Source organism: Vanellus vanellus (assembly GCF_965231255.1).
Source record: "Vanellus vanellus genome assembly, chromosome: 5".
Classification (NCBI taxonomy): domain Eukaryota; kingdom Metazoa; phylum Chordata; class Aves; order Charadriiformes; family Charadriidae; genus Vanellus; species Vanellus vanellus.
This window is the reverse complement of record NC_138910.1, coordinates 48074797-48092255: the sequence shown is the minus strand read 5'-3', so window position 1 is coordinate 48092255 and position 17459 is coordinate 48074797. Positions and strand designations below refer to the sequence as shown.

General features: G+C 37.8%; 1 protein-coding gene across 1 annotated transcript in view; it reads left to right on the top strand.

Annotated features, from left to right (window-relative positions):
• Positions 1–15722, top strand: part of PLA2G4A (phospholipase A2 group IVA) — a 74255-nt gene extending 58533 nt beyond the window's left edge. Inside the window, exons 12-17 of the mRNA XM_082484375.1 lie at positions 1766–1837; positions 3841–4083; positions 8851–9035; positions 11475–11670; positions 11849–12006; positions 13100–15722. Coding sequence (XP_082340501.1) covers positions 1766–1837; positions 3841–4083; positions 8851–9035; positions 11475–11670; positions 11849–12006; positions 13100–13231 — 986 coding nt within the window. The 3' untranslated portion in view covers positions 13232–15722. The remainder of the gene's footprint in view (positions 1–1765; positions 1838–3840; positions 4084–8850; positions 9036–11474; positions 11671–11848; positions 12007–13099) is intronic.
• The last annotated feature ends 1737 nt before the right edge of the window (positions 15723–17459 follow it).

Here is a 17459-nt window from a genome sequence, read left to right as displayed (position 1 = left end):
GAAAAGCCAGTGTTGCACCTAGCATGTATAAATCACACCTAGAAGCAGTAAATAATAAATTATGCATGGGGGTTGGTTTAAAGAGATGATTTGATGTCCAAAAATTGCATTTCTTGTTTTTGTTAGCTTACTTTTTTGGTGATTGATTTTTATTTTGACCTGTCTCCTATGTCATCTCTCAAGAATTTGTACATGTTTGTCTTTGGTGCATGTTTGTCCATTGACTGTATTTGAGTAGTGATTGAGAACCCACTAAGTATTAAAAAAAATACATATTTGAGGGAAAATACATGGTGACTAAGCTCTTATGTTTTTGTGGGGATTTTTACAGTGTTGTATGTAAGTTTAAGAGGGCATAAACCTCTTCAGAAAAAAAGCAACTGTGGTGGTCATCTGTATCCAGTATCCATTACCAAGGGTAATAAATCTGTAGGTTTTTTGCACTTGATATTATGGTGACTCTCTCTTCAATCTTCTCTTTCAGCCAGGTGTGCTTATAGGAATTAGATTAAGACTTAAGCAAAAAGTGCAAAGTGAAATTGCCATTGTTTTGATACTGCTTTTGGTAGAAATTGCAGCATTTGTTGGAAATTACAGCGCAAAGCAGGTATATGTCACCAGAGACCAACATCTACATTATCCTTCTTTGAGAAAAAGTAGATGTTATTTTATTTTCATTTTCATTTTTTTAATGGAAAAAAAATGATTGTTAATATGTTCAAGTTCATTAGGAAACAACCCTCTTTCAGTTTATTTTAACTGGCTTCAAATTTTGATTAGAGATGATTCCTAGCGTACATTATACTAGGGAATAAAGGGGTTTAGTTTTCAAAAGTCTTCTTTTGGATAAAGTTACATCACTGGACTTCAGCCTCTGTCTCCAGTCTCCGCAGGTTGCAAGCTTCCAAGATGAGGCTGCTGATAAAACATTGCAAACCTATTGTATTTCAAAAAAGGCTTGCCTCCATAGTTAGCGAAAACAATGTTGTCAGCCTATAATCCATTTTCACATGAATTCACCTCCACTACAAACCTTACCTGAGGAGTGTTGCTTTTTCAGTACTCATTTTGACTTCAAAATAATACCATGAGATATAAATGAACAGTTAACCATGACTTTGTGGTTGTTTTGGAAAGAAAGATGTTAACCCTAACAAAAAGCAGATTTTTTCCAGAGAAATTCACTCATTTCTGTTTTTATTTCTCTCACTTAATGTTATGAGACGAAAACCATTGTCTTTTCTACCCGTGTAACTGCATTGGCCTTTATTTTTCATACGTGATCAAGTGACACTTCATAACTATCTTGGCTTTTGTTTTCCCCCCATTTTTAAGGGTACCCATTCATATATGTATGAATGAGGTTAAGCGTTCCTCATTTTTTTGTTTTTAATTAGCTGGTAATTAACAGAAATTGTCTTCCTAGATCATTAGGAGTTGTTGAGAGGACAGAAGCTGTACAACTAAATTTTAATCAAGGTGAATGAAATGTGTCAGGTGGTGCAGAGGTGAGTGGTAAATACTGCTTTAGGATTACATTTTGTTTTCTCAGCCCTGTGGCTAATCTGCTTAGTGCACGAGCTTTTCAAAAATTGCAGGCTAAAGACAATACGTTCTCATCAGATTCGAAACATAGAGATGTCCACAGCATATTGAATCTCTTCAGCTGTATTTTCTATTATGAAGACAAATTGTTTTGAAATTCTTAGCTGTTCTGATAATGAAATCCTAGCAGCTTAAGGTAATTTTATATTTCTTTCAACAGAAAATATTAGACTAAAGCACCTTGTAAGCAATGACAGTTCAGACAGTGAAGATGAATCACAGCATCCAAAAGGTAAGGAAATCTTCACATTATATTTCATAGTTTACGTTTTTCATCACCTTTCATGTAGTATGGTCAAGTTTGTGAATGTTGGTAATTAGCCATAGCTGGTTTTCCTTAGTCTTACCAATAGTCTCATATCGAGATCTCTGCTCACGTTTATACCAATGATAAAACTTAATTGCCTAGCCCAAGGCTCTTAAAGGAACCAGTGGCTCAGCAAAATAGAGAAATGTTGAACAAGAGACGTCAGGAGAGCCTTTGGCTTGAGTTCATGCCTCCTGCTCAAGTGGATTATCAAATGATTCTCTCACATATCTTCGGTCTTGGCATCAGCCCAACAGGACTTCACAGAGGCCTACAATTTCACATACATCGAAAAATTAGGCTTGCTGAGCCAGTAATTTCCAGAAGTCTGTTGCCAGCAAGCTACTGAGCTCAGAGGCATGTTCGAATTGTTATCAGCCCAGTAAACTAACACTACCCATTGTTCTTAAGGGTTCCTTGATCAACTACTAGTTTGTGTTTGCAGCATTCATAGATGTCTTCTAGCACCTTTACAAATGACATCTGATACAGGAAATTCCTACTGCTTGGCACAGTGTTTTAAACAATGCCCAAATCGGGTTTCCCAGAAGAGACACAACCCCAAGGGGAACACTGGACAGTGGGAAGAAAAGATCCTGTTGAAAATTATCCTTACATATCTAAACCACCTGGGGATTTCTGTGATTTTAGTCAGGGTCTCTGTCTCACCCTAATAATGCTTTCTGTATTTGATGATACTTTTGGGGACAATAGTGATTTTCACCTGAAGAAATTGGTTATGTTTTTAACAACTAAAGCAAAGATGGGCATGCAGCTTTTTGTAATTTTATGATCTACAGGAAGAAAATAAAATCTTGTGTGATAAGACAGTGAATTATGTCATTAGCTCAGTTAAATGATTACTTCTTCAGTTCCCCTTATGTGTTAAATAATAGGGAGAGGGTGATACCGCATTTTGTATTTATATGCGGATTTCCTGTTTAAGCAATTTAGCCAGCACAAAACAGTACATTTCACTCATAGTTTGTAGACATAGTGGACAACCTACAAATCTGTGATTTGTAAACACTTGGTAATCCCTCCACTTCTATAGAATATTGTTGTACAGATGTTGGGCCTCTAAACTTTGTGGTGTTTGATACTTGTTTTTCTTTCTACTTATATAAAAATCAGCTCTTTTAAAGCCTGGATTGAAGAGGCATGTTTCAGTGCTGGTTTTGAAGTATCTAACCTAAGCCTGAAATATGTCCTTATACAAAACACCTCAAAAAGTCAAAGTTTTGACAGTATGAATGCAAGGTAATTTTTTTTCTGTGACAGCTAGCTGTAGACATCTAAGTCTGGATGTTTCATTCTGCTCTTTAATTAATTAAAACCAGATATTGATTCTAGTCTGCAGTTTACTGAAAGGATATTTTCAGGTATTTTAGAATTCCTGCGCTATAACATTCTCTTTTATGCAGACTAACTTTGCCTTCATAAGGAAAGCTGGGTTTCTAGCAGTCAGCAAAGGATGGAGAAGGGTAGGCATCCAGATGAATTCAGGTCTACGTAGAGCATGGATCTTGGTGTCTCAAGTCTGACCCCTGAGCCCCAGAGAGTTTGCATATTGGGTGCTTGCACAGATAAAATCATATTGTCATTTCCCTTGCCATCCAAACTAATTAAGTCTGGTTCAGGTCATCTAACACATTCTCAAATCTATTTTCCTGATGGACATATCCACGCTACTATACTGCAGATGAAAAGTTTCTCTGGCCTGTGAACTTAAGAGCATGGTTTCTCTCCATTCCTCTGAAATTCTTGCAGCAAAGCTCCATCATTCAGTCCACATCTCCTTTAAAGAAAGCTGTGACCCAGTTCCTTTTATTTTAGTAGGGACTTTATTTTAGTAAACACAGAAATCTTGATTTTGTACTTTATACATCAACTGTTTCACCATTGGTTATTTTCATTTTCCTCTACAGGCACAGAAAATGTTGAGGCAAATCAAGAATATCAGAACAGCAGCCAAGAAAGCTGGGTGCAGAGAATGCTGATGGCTTTGGTGGGTGATAGTGCCCTTTTCAACACCAGGGAAGGGCGTGCTGGGAAAGTGCACAACTTCATGCTGGGATTGAACCTCAACAGCTGTTACCCGCTCTCTCCTCTGGCAGACCTTCTAACTCAGGAGTCTGTGGAAGAAGATGAACTAGATGCAGCTGTAGCAGGTTAGTTCACAGAAAGCCTGTGTTGCTGCATATTCATTAGTAAAACCAGAAACAGCAAGTTCTCAGTGTGTTAACATCAAACTATGAGGCTTACAACAGCACATACTTGAAGACAGAAGAATGTTTCTGTAGCGGTGGTCATAGGTGTTGGTCAGCAGCAGAGGTTATGAGGTGACTTGGGTGTAACAGAGGGCACTGCACAGTGACTTCTGTCTGCTGTCTACCTCCCATGTCCCCTGGCAGAGTGTGCAGAACAGTCAGTACCTTTTGGAGGGGAAGTGGCTCTTTGTTTTGAGGGAATTGCTGGCAGAGGTGACCAAGCTGCTTTTGTGTATGGTGCCCTTCACTAAGGCCACTTTCTCACTCTCTTGGACTTCTCCAAAGGATATCCTGTGTTGTTCCTTTTCTCTTATTGGTGCTAAGCCTTCTGGTGGAAATAAAAGTTTTCCTTGTCCTCCTACAGGGCTTCCCTGTTCCAAAAATTTTGTAGCTTTTCTGCTGTCTTTGTCTTCCTCTGAAAAACCTGTGGAGGCAACACACTTTACTTGTAGATCCTTGCTTTGCTCTTCTCAGTGTGACTGATCTGTCAGGTACATTTACATTTCTGGTGTGACTGATGTGTAGATGCATCCATGTGTCACGTTGGCATAAGCAGGAAGCAGGAATGTGCATGGAAGATTAGAATTTCAGAAAAATGTTAATTTGCAAAAGAATTTCATTGTGTTCCCCCACTCCATGAAATATATGGTGTCTGGGACAGTAGCTGCAGAGAATTATGAATCACATTTGATTAGTATTTTGAAGATTTGCTATAGATAGTGTTCATTACAATCTTTTCAATTAGAGCCAATGAATTTCTTAGTATTATTCTGGCACTGGTGCTTTTTGTTTTTCTTCCTCAGTAGGCAACAGAGCAATGGGCTGTCTTTCCCTATAGAAAGGTTACGTCACAGTGAAGATGCATACTTGGTGGAGTCTCTACATACAGTTTCTGTGATACAATCTGTAATACTTTTAGATTATTGTGGATTATTACTGACATCCATCAAGACAAGGAACTACAAATCTCTGAAAGTGGTGTTCTTCCATGTTCTTGTGTAGTGGCACAGCACTGCTAACCGTCCCTTGTAATAACAGTAGTCACTTCATCCCTTATTTTCTCCTCAGAGGAAAGAGATAGTCCTAGCTGGTCATTATGCAATAGCAAATACCAGATGTCGTTTAAAAGCTTAAGTTGCAGACGCGCTCTAATGTGTATTTGTTAATGTAACAAATCCCTTTGAGTGGTTGTATAGTAATTTCCATCTGCGCTCCACTTTCTAAATATTTTTATCATCTCAGAGGTGTTTACAACTGGGTAATCTTAATATTTATAGTAGTTGTAAAAGAGGCAGGAAAGCGGGTAGTAAATGTATGGTTGGAAAAAATGACAGTTGATGAGAATTTTGCATAATTAAGATGTGGATAATCTTCAGAATCAACCAGCAACTTCCTCAGTTTTAATTTCAATTGAAATAAAATGCTGGTTTGACAGAACGAGCCTGCACTTCTGAGGCTATTACTCTTAAGTGCTTGAAATTTCTTTGGGTAAAATGTCTGGCAAAAGTTTGACATAACTGTGATTTTTTTTCGTGTTAGCTGCAGCCCACACTCATAAACCTGAATTAACAAATCTAACATCTATGAGTTGTTGCAATATTATGGTCAAGGGTAGTTAAAAAAACCTTGAAATTTCTGTAGTTAATACAAAATGTAGTCATTCAGTAGTGTGGTTAAGTGTATCCAGATTTTAATGCTGTGAATTTTGCTAATATATGTTAGAGCCTAGAAGTCCAGAGGAGTAGACAGAAAGGAAACTTTGATGTAAATTCTAGATATTGTATATTACCAAGGCACTGGATGCAGTTAAGCTTTGCATAGTTATTCCTACCACTAGCATTTTACCTATCAGCTTGAGTACAGAGAGAAGTCTGAATTGCTTTAGGACTTACTTTCTCTTTATTAACAGACACTCCAAAGGAGAAATAAATGTATCAAAAACATAAATATAAATAATACTTCACATCTCCACTGGTCTCAGACCTTCTGTAGAACCACTGAGTTGTACCACAGAAGATGAACTGTGGCAGACCTAAGTCGATGTTACAGTCATTACTGAGGACTGAATTTAGGGTCTGCAGTGTGTACAGCAGAGATCCCAGCTGCTGATCTGAAAGTAAAATGCTTGCCTTCGCTTTGCTACAGACTCTATTTATGCTGAGCATTTTCTTAATTGATCGGAAGTACACTTTAAAACTTTACACCCTGTGAATGATTTCATTGTGAACTCAGAGTTGTTCTGTTTCTGTGCCTTGATATTACAACACACCAAAATCACTTGAGAAAATGCCAAGTGAATAACAATAGGGAAAAAATAACTCATAATCTCCACTTCCTTATTTAAGTATTTATGGAAACTCTGTTATAGTAGACGTACGTCAGTGGCAAATGCCCTTTTCATCTCCCATGCATCCATTGAAGCTGCCATCTGTGACAAAGTTTGATCTCTAGAACATGCTCTCTTTTTATTTCCAAACAATTCTTAATATCCGTTTGTGTATCCGATTACTGCAAATCAGATAGGCATGCTGGGCTGGTTTCACACAAAGCTGTACTCATAAACATCTTGTGCTTCTCCCAGTTTGCTGTTTGATGGACTGAAAGCTTCTCGTAATATGGATGCATCTTTCATAAAAGCAGTCTGCATGGGCTGAAAATTAATGTCCCAGGCTCTCAGAGCATAAATATTCCATTCAGTCTTCATACTGTTTGAATAATGATGGGTTGACTTACCAGGGCTCCTAGAGTGTATAAAATGATTGTCCTGGATTCATGTGTTGTAAAGTATAAAAAGAGCAAAGGTTTCTTATCCGGTGTAGGCTATAGAGTAGGTGATGCTTCTTTTAGCATCAGGGATGCTTATTGTACATTACACCTCTCCCAGGAGCAATTGCAGGCTCACCTGCAGTGCCCTGACCCACAGTTGAGTCTGCCTGCTTGCATTGTCTCATTGGGGCACTGTGTGCTGCTTCTGGCCTCTGGCTCCACACCCTGTGTAAATCAAATCAAATTACAGTCTAAGTCTGCTTTTAAAGTCGTGTTTTAAAAATAACACTGGATTATTTCCATTGCTTTTTTGAATTCTCACCCCATAACATGGATACAAGTTACACTTTGGAACTTTTCTTCTTGGTTCAAATATTAGAAATGTATTTCTAAAATGAATTATAATAAAAAGAAAAACCTTTCATTGAATTTCTCCTGTAATCACAGAAGACCATGACTAATAAAAACAATCTATGTGGTCATTATAAATTTATTGATGCCATTATGTTTTGTCATTTAAAATCTCATAAAATTATGATGATAAATTTGATCGTAGAGTCATGAAGGCTGGAAGCAATAGGAACAATCTTGTTCTTCAATGCCTTTTTGGTAGGAAGTTTGTGTATGCAGTAACACTCCCATCACAAACATTATTATAGGTGGTACAAGTTTTGTTTAAAGGATCACTGTTGACTTTCAAATTAAAATTTTGTAAAATAAGATAATGCAAAACTTGAACAAAAACGTTTTTGCAATTTTCAGAAATTGTATTGTCAACAAGGGTTAAATTATGTTTGAAATGTCTTTAAAAGGAAGGAGAAAACATAGCTGGTTTACTTGTGCTAAAAGGATCTGCAGTAAGTGTATTTTTTTACCAGTGTTTTTTTAGTTATGATGAATTTGATAAACACTAATATATTTTCATTGGTGTATGCTAATTCATTTTTATGAAATATATCTGGTGGTAAAATAGGTTTATAAACACACTTAGCCCTTTAGCAATAGGCAATAATTTGAAAATTTTTTCTCCCTTAGAAATCAAGGTGAATATTAGGAAACTGGTGCCTCATTACTTAGCTAAGTGCCCTCAAATAAATAATAATAATAACAGAAATAAAAAGTCAAAATATCTGTTCTGAGATTTTTTTGCTGCTCATAACAACATTTTTTTCTGATGAATCCTGATAGGATCCTGGTAGGAACTACAGTTTGAACTATTTTGATGGATTATCTCCACATTAAAATATCTTTTTTCAGATTACTTCCATCACCAATATGTAGGTGCTAGGAAATTTAATTATACAAGAAATAATTATATTATTCTATTCAACATTCCTTAGATTACACTGCCCTCTACAGATGTGAGCATTAGTTTTTAGTCTGAAGGCAAACCCAAGGATTTTTAAGACCTAGAGCAAGAAAAGACTGTCAGAACAGTCTTAAGTACTGCAGAGATCATGTAGTAATATCCAGAGACTTGGATAAGTGCAAAGACACTTATGAAAAATTGCTTGGTTTTTCCTGAGCTGCACCCAGGGAATATTGGAGTTAAAGGGGAAACATCATCTTCTTCAGCCCTGAGTTTGGGCATTAAATATAGGAAAATATTTTATATTATACCATGACAGTAATAGCAGTAAGTGGCTTACATGTAATTCTGCCCAATGCTTAAATTTCATGTATACACCATCCAGCTCTGTTTTTTTCCCTGTATTCTCCAGTTGTTAAGGCAAGAGTTCAGGTCACACATGATTTCACAGTACGCTTAGCTGGGATACTGTAAAATTTGAATTCGGTGGAACCTTGAGTAGTTGGGGAAACACTTGAAAGCCCATCACAGTTTCGATTCCTAACTGGTGTGTTCCTGTTTTGTTTTGTTTTGTTTTCATTTCTTCTGCTCAGATCCTGATGAGTTTGAGAGGATATATGAGCCACTAGATGTGAAGAGCAAAAAGATTCACATAGTGGACAGTGGGCTTACATTCAACCTGCCGTACCCACTTATCTTAAGACCTCAAAGAGGCGTTGATCTCATCATCTCTTTTGATTTTTCAGCAAGGCCAAGTGATTCTAGTCCTCCTTTCAAAGTAAGTAAGATAGGCCATTCCTTTCTTTGTGTTAATAAGTTTGACTCGGTTGTATTCTTCCAGTTGGGCTGGTCGCACATTTCATGGCCTTAGTGCTATTGTATCGACAGCATTGGAGCAGTTTGTTTCCACGTCAAGGCAGAATATTGCACTCTGCCTCAGTTCCTGTTTACATGACTCACATGAGACAACTGACACCAAGAAGGCTAATTAATATAATTTGTTTGAAGTAGGAGCTCTGTTGTTTTCATGGAAGTCTTGCCTTCACGCTGAATTGCAGAATTTTATGTCAGTATTAAACAATTAAGTCATTTACCATTGTGCTAGTGCTCTGGCTCTGTACAGCTATTCTCCTTTGTGATGCTGTGATGTAAATCAATAGTTTTCTGTCATTATCTTGCAGAAATGTGTCTCAGTCGCTCTGGTATTGCTAAATATATAACATTTTGGAAGTGGGGCTAACTGTTCATTTATATCTCACTAGGTTAACCCCAGCACTGGTTTAAGTAAGATTCCTAAATACATTCAGGCCAGAGCAAAGCAACAACAGAAAAATAGAAATTAAATTACATGGCTTTTTTCTGTAGCAGGTGTGGAAAGCACATCTTTCAGTCTGTACAACCTGTACGACCTACACAGCGAGACAGCTCCAACTGGTCAGAAAGGCTTAATGTTGGATCATTTTAGTAGCTGACACAGAAAAAGCAGCACTTACGAAACTACTGTGAGGTACTCAAAAAAGAAGCAATAAATATTTGAAACCCAAGTGGAATTTTTAGATTCTTTTTAGGGAAACCAAGAGAACATACCTGTTTGAGAAACAACTGGCATTCTTTTTTGCTTTACAGACAAATTTCAATTAGAGCAAAGAGAGCATTTTTTTTCTTCCTCTTGCTATCGAGGGACAAAACCCCAAAACAACATTAGAAAATAACAGCAGTAGCAAAATGAAGTCTAAATCAGTGTTGTTAAATGCAAAGAAAAACAAGCTTCAGGAGAATAAAAAAGAGTAACTTCTGTAATCTCTAAGTGTCTTGGAGACTACTTGTAAGAATCGAACACTGTGAAGAGTCTTACTACTGCTGAGATTCTTCATTTTTCCTTGACTGAATCCCACAGTCTGTTTCTTCCTTTAATTTTCTATTTGTTTAAGAATTTGTCTCCTTTTTTGTCATGACTATTTTCCCTATCAGCTAAATTTAATGACACAGCACTGTCATCTCCTCTGAATGTCTTCTTTTTCCTCCCTTTGTTAATGTTCTGCATGTGGAGTCTCTGCAAAAGGCTGTGTATAGTCATCTCTGTTACTCTTAGCCTATGCATTGAGCTTTCTGCTTCCATCAGCTGCAATTTTTGGTTCCATTTTGGGGAACATAACATGGAGAGATTGGTTGGAAGTCAAGTAGTGTCCTGAAGGTTTTTCTGTAAAATCTAATTTCAAAAAGGCAAAATCCTTTTACGCAAGAAAAAACAGTGGGAAAATAAAACTGTACCTTAGGTTTTTATGAAGCCACCACTGAAGGGAATGGTTCATTATTTCTGAAGTGCAAATATGTGTATAAGAAGAGTGACGTACCTCCAGCTAATACACAGGTATAATCTACAGGAGAGGCTGTATGCTAATGGCCTAAAGGACAGAAACCAGTTTTGTTTACTGGCTGTTTACTGGTAATGCGTGCATTACAAAGAGTAAATGCCAATTCAATAGTTGGCCTGTATGTATGGTAGTGCTCTAACGTACTTTTATTACTCCAACACGTAGGGAAATGAGCCAGATGAAGTCAATGACTCTACTCTTGTTATATCATTTTACACCCACTATCTTTTAATCCCTTGCGTATCCAAACAGTTGCCCAAAGAAGGGTCCTATTTAATTCAAAACCAAGATTAAAGTTGTTGACCTTCCCTCTCCTCCCTCTCACACACCCTCATTACACACTTTTGAGTCATTATTTACAAATTATTTTGTTTACTGAGTTGTCACAAGGAAAAAAAGCCTGTTTTCCAGACTTACTTCTTCACTTAGCATGCTTTCAAGTTCTATTCTGTGCTATGATGTGACTCTGAACATAACAACGCGTGGATTGGTGTTTATTAACTCTCATTGGTTTCCATAGCACCAATACTCAGTTTGCAATTAGAATTACGGATGGTTTTTTCTAGCTGTCAGCTCTGCAAATTCACCCAAAGATTTATGTGACAGAACAGTTCTTTCATTTGTGTGAATCATCACAGGTGGTGAAGGTAGACAGGCTGAATTAGGTGCTCAGTTTGCCCTACTGGGTGTTCTATACAAGGATTGATTTGATCAGTACTGCCGTAAAGAATCATGAGTTAATAAAACTGCTTCTAGTAACCGGTGTAAATTGCGTCTCTCTACATAAAATCTCACTTTGCAGTGGGTGCTTATATGCACCTGAGTCTTTGTTATCTTTTCAGGAAATTTTACTTGCCGAAAAATGGGCCAAAATGAACAAGCTTCCTTTCCCGAAAATAGACCCAAATGTATTTGATCGAGAGGGCATGAAGGAGTGCTATGTTTTCAAACCAAAGGATACCTCTTCAGATAAAGACTGTCCAACTATAATCCATTTTGTTTTGGCTAACATCAACTTCCGGAAATACAAAGCTCCAGGTGAGCACACAGTTCCTGATGCTAAATCTAGCTATTCCTTTGAAGCTTTATAATGACATGGTGATTATACATTAGAAATGTTTTGTCTCTGATATAACTCTTAAGTCTATCTGTGGTAGTTAAGGATTTCATCAGACCTAACATTTAGATTGTATTTTTGTATTTGTTGTGCATTCAGGCATTCCAAGAGAAACACAGGAGGAGAAGGATTTTGCAGACTTTGACATTTTTGATGATCCAAATACACCATTCTCTACCTTCAACTTCCAGTATCCCAATGAGGCTTTCAAGAGGCTTCATGATCTAATGGAGTTCAACACCCTCAATAACATAGATGTACGTATGTTAGTGTGAACGGGGCTTAAAGGGTCTAGGTTATTAAATGGGAAAGTGGGTGATGGGAGTAAAGCTCTAAATCTGCCATACAGAAGGTACAGGGGTTTACTTCAGTTACACCTGATTGTTGTGACATACAAAGTGCTTCCTGCTTTTCATTGCTCCCCCATTTTATTCTCCGAATGGAGGCTGGATCAAAGCCTATTATAGTCAGTGAAAAAAACCTGCTTTATTTTAATGAGGGCTGGAGTATACCCTAGGTAAGTTCTTCATGAAGAAGCTTCTTGTGTAGAAGCATGCACGTGCTGTGGCATTGTCAACTTAGAATCATAGCATCATCATAGAATCATTTAGTTTGCAAGGGACCTTAAAGATCATCTAGTTCCAACACCCCTGCTATGGGCAAGGACACTTCCCATTAGACCAGGTTGCTCAAAGCCCCATCCAAAATGGCCTTGAACACTTCCAGGGATGGGGCGTCCACAACTTCCCTGGGCAATGTGTTCCAGTGCCTCACCAACCTCATAGTGAAAAATTTCTTCTTAATATCTATTCTAAATCTCCTCTCTTCTGGTTTGAAGCCATTCCTCCTCGTCCTATCACTACATGCCCTTGTAAAAAGTCTCCAGCTTTCTTGTAGGTGACCTTCAGATATTGGAAAGCTGCTATAAGGTCTCCCTGGAGCTTCTCTTCTCCAGGCTGAACAACCCCAACTCTCTCAGCTTGTCTTCATAGGAGAGGTTCTCCAGCCCTCTGGTCATCTTTGTGGCCCTCCTCTGGACCCGATCCAACAGGTCCATGTCTTTCCTATGTTGAGGGCTTCAGAGCTGGACGCAGTACTCCAGGTTGGGGCGGAGACTTCTTTGGCATTGGTGGTATCCTGTCATATCTTTATTAACTACATTGAAATCAGTGTTTTATACAATCAAGAAATAATATTCATAATAATACCCAGCAATCACTTTTTTCAATGATGGAGCAGTGTTAAAAGTAGGAATAACAGTTTTTAACATATGAATGGATCTTTTCTATCAGTGAATAAATCATTAAAATGTTAGTAATTTCCCTGAATGACATGTTCACTGTTTTCCAGGTGATCAAGCAAGCTATGATGGAAAGCATTGAATACAGAAAAGAGAATCCATCTCGCTGCTCCGTGTCTCTTAGCAGTGTTGAAGCAAGGAGATTCTTTAATAAGAACAATCTTAACAACAACCATACGTAGAGGATGTGTTGTAAGTCCCAGTTCTTCAAGAAGCTGGTTCTGTCTTTATAACTGGAGTCAAAAAGACATTATCAGAGCATCACTGCTCCTGCATAGGGCTGTGCAAAACTCCTGAAAACATTGTCTTGTGAAGTTTCAATATAATTTTGTACTTCTTTTTTTAAAACTAAAAACATTGAAAACATTTCAGTATGCTGATATCCTTATTTTTAAAACTATGGAATTAGTTTATTTTGACTATGGTCATTGGGTCCAGTGTCTTTTTTGTTTCCTTACAAAATTGTAAACACTGATTTCTCATAGTGGGGCAATTGTCTGATTTTTTAATTGATGTAAACTGGCCATATCTCAAAACGTAAGATGGAATTAGAAACACAATAGAATGAAACTTTAGTAACAGAGACAACATATATACCTGGTCTTGGGCCCAGATTCCACTCTGCTTTGTATCAATGAGAAGATTTCCTCTGGCTTTGGTTGGAAAAGTCAATAATTGCTAACTACTGCTAAGCAACAGCAGCTCCCTAGTATATTAAGTTGCTTGACTGCTTACTAGCTCTGTTAAGATTTATACTGGAAGGGGTTTTGCTCACTAATAACCATTGACTACATTGGCCTTACCAAAACTCACTCATCAAGCTGTGTTTCAAATTTTGCTTTTCTTGCATGAGTGGGGTCTCTTAAAACAAACAACAAATGGGTATCAAAGAAATGGAGTTTATATGTCTTTGATATAATAAGTAGGATCCTCAACTGGTTATTAATGCTAGTAGAGCTTTTGTAACTGATGCTAAGAAGGATCTGCTCTGGAATCTCTTAATCTCAAATATTTTCACAAAAACTGAAGTCCGCTTTACTACTGTTTAAGAATGTATTTATCCAGTCAGCAAAAAATCCAACCAAAAGAAAAATCTATTTTCTTTTTCTCATTTGTTCCACAAAATTACATTGCTTGAATTCTTGAGCTAGTAGCATCTGTGTTAAATTGTTAGTTCATGTATTTCTGACCAGGATGTTTGTAGATAAATTAAAAGTGATTTTGCATTTGATCATGATTAAAGCCATCACATTTCTGCAAAGGGACAGTGGCAATGTTTACTGGGGATACTTAAAATGTTCCTGGTAAGAATGTGAAGTAGTACATATGTTAAGTGCTATTTTTAAAAATGTATTTTTAGTACATTAAATAATGAAAGACCGTGCATGGACATACCATCTCAACAAGTGTTGAGATAACTCTCCAAATGCATAGAAAAATGCAGGCACACCTCTGAAAACTTCCAGCCTCCTTTGAAATAATGTAATCTGCAAGTGTGTAACATGGGAAAGAGCAAAAGGAACTGACGAGGTCACTGATGGCCTTGCACTGTGCAAGATCTAGAAGTCAAACATTTTTGGGACGCTTGGCTGACGTTTCATTTTTTTAAAGTTCGTGGGATTAACTCTCAGCAAATGCACCTGGCAGTCTCAACAGTTGTTCCTTAGCTGCTTTCTTCTGCGAGTTTGAAGAATGCGGCAGGAGCTGAATAGTTTAGTTCAAGGCAAGCTTGCTGTCTCTGAGAGTTAATGCAAAAGAACATACAAAGGTGTTCGCGGAGGTGAGGGGGGAAAAACACATCCCCAGCTGCCCTGTGGGTTGCTTGTCCGATGTGCCACAGCAGGTGGAGAAGAAAAGCACTCCTTTCACTAGGAATATCATCATAGTGAAAACAAAGCACATTTTAAGTAGGATTATTTGCAGTATCATGGTCAGAAAGCACGCGTGTTTCTCTTCAAGAGCTGTAAGTGGAATTTCGGTCTCAAGATTTCTGTTGTCGTTAATAAGGTTCAGGTTTAACAATCTGTGTTTCTGATAGGGCTGGCAGGATCCTAGTGAATGCAAAGATCAGGGTGGCAGTGAATGCCATCACTTTGTGCACAGATTACTCGAAGCATAGCTAGCTTTCATTTGATAGTTTTCTGACAAACATTTTTTTCAATAACTGCTCGTTTATCAGAGTTTATTGCTAATTCAGTGGCTGTTTCTTTTATTGTGAATTATTAAGCTATTTTTGATCGCTAAAATCTGTAAGCCCATGGGAAGGGAAGTAATTATAATGCATTTCTTTTAACAGCCACTGCATCGTCCCTCCTTAAATCTGCATGCAGTGTTACGTGATTAATAACATTTTCTCTATTGATTAATAGGTTTTATTTCTGTTTGAGTTAGTGCATGTTTAAAATCAAGAGAGAAAATAAAAGTAACTTATCTTAGTGCTGCATAATTTAAACATTTTCAATAAATTTTGGAATACAGGAAGAAACTGGTACAGTTATTTCATTGTAATATTTTCTTTTTAATGTGTTTTTCCTTTTGTTAGCAATATTTTTATTTTTTATTTTATAATATGTACCTACTCTGTTTTATGGAAGTGTTTTATCATGCTTTATACAGTTTATATTATCACAGTGTTATCGGATAATAAAAAATAAAACTTAACTATATTTGGCACCTACTGTTTTCAGCCAGTTTATTTTGATAATTTACATGACATTTTCACTTATATTGTGAAAAGATGTGGGACAGCTCGATGGTGTGTGGAACGTGGTGGGACAGCTCACAAGCAGGAAATTCAAGTTTTTGCTTGTTTGTCTTTTTAGTTTAGATGTTAAAACTGCAACTTGAGCAGTTCAACGTGTGGGGACAGCACATCAATCCATGTTTATTCCTACTGATGTATTTTGGTATTTTGTGCTGTTCTGTTAAGAGCTACTACAGCGACTGACTGTATGGGTGTTGGGCGCTGCCTCTAATCATGGATTTCTTAAAAAGCAGGTCAAGAAGGGAAGTTCCTCCAAACCTATTCAGATCGAATAGCTGCGGGCCTCTTGCTTCTGTTTGATGAAAGTCAGGAGCAGGCTGTCATTTGCAGATGAGACTTCAAAATGCAGGGGCATCATTCTGATGTAAATATTTTTCTGCCACTACGGTATGGTGAATAAGGCTAAAAGTCAGCTATGACCAATAGGTCAAAGATTAAAATATTAGAGGCATGAAAAGCTTGCGGTCTAAAATGTCTCTGGAGGGAGTAACAAGTGTCTCAATACGCACCAAGCTCTCTTGAGCCAACACTGCTGGGACCTTGCAGTGCTGTAGGTACTGGTAAGGGTTTTCTCACTTTGGACCAGGGTGTCTCAGGAGTGCCCCTTCCTTTGCTGAAATCAAATCTGTCATAAAAACCCCTAGCTCTAACTTTTTCAAACATTTGAAGTGTCAGGCTCCCCAGAAGCTCACTGCTAAATTCATACCTGGCATTTCACTGCAGTCTCAAAAAAATCTCTCTTAATTCTGTGTCCATAAGCGTCTAGTGGAAAACCCTTCTTGGTATGATCAGAAACTTAGAAATTGAAACCTTATTTCAGTTCAGCTGCAGAGCAGAAGACTAAGACTATAAAAGTCCTAGTCACACGCTATATTAACAATTATGCCAAAGGCAAATAATAATGCAAAAATCCCCTCTTCCACTTCTGGCAACTGATGGAAAACCAAGAAAATTTGTTGCTTAGCCAAAAAAAGTTATTCCTTTGTTTCTCATTTTCTCTTCCTTCAATCCTCTCTTTTATGCCTGCACTATTTTTTTCAAACTGAACATATGTATACCTAGAAGACATTAAAAGGTAGGTTTAGAGAATTCATTATTTCAGATGTCAGAAATTTTTTTAGGTGATACTTGCAGGATATGGAAATGCCATCATGCTAGCCCGGAATGTCTCCTAAGAGCTCAGGCCTCACAGGGGAGCACGGCTCCTGAAAAGCGGATGTGGACTATGTGTCTGTCCCACTCTGGGGAAGCCTGGCACCAAACCTGGCCCTGAGGTTGTGTTTCTTTTCTGTAGGACCTTCAGGCAGTCTCCAGCTGCCGGGACAGGTATCTGAAATCTCTGCTTCCTTTTGTTCTTTAGCAGCGGAAGTGAATGCTCAGAATAAAACCCTATTGACCTGGAAAGCATGAGAGTGCGAGAGCATTGACCTCAAGAGTGTTTGCATCAGTGAGAAGAAAATTCATTTTGGCAGGGAAACAGGGCTGCAACAAACGCTCTTTCTGGTTTGACCCAGCATATTTTGTCTGTGGGATGAAACCTGAGAAGTCAGTGTAAACGGGCTATGGTGCTGTCTTTAACGCAGCCCACATCACCCACAGATCTCTGCTTTTAGAGCAGCAATTGGCTTGTTTTTGAGGAGAGCTGT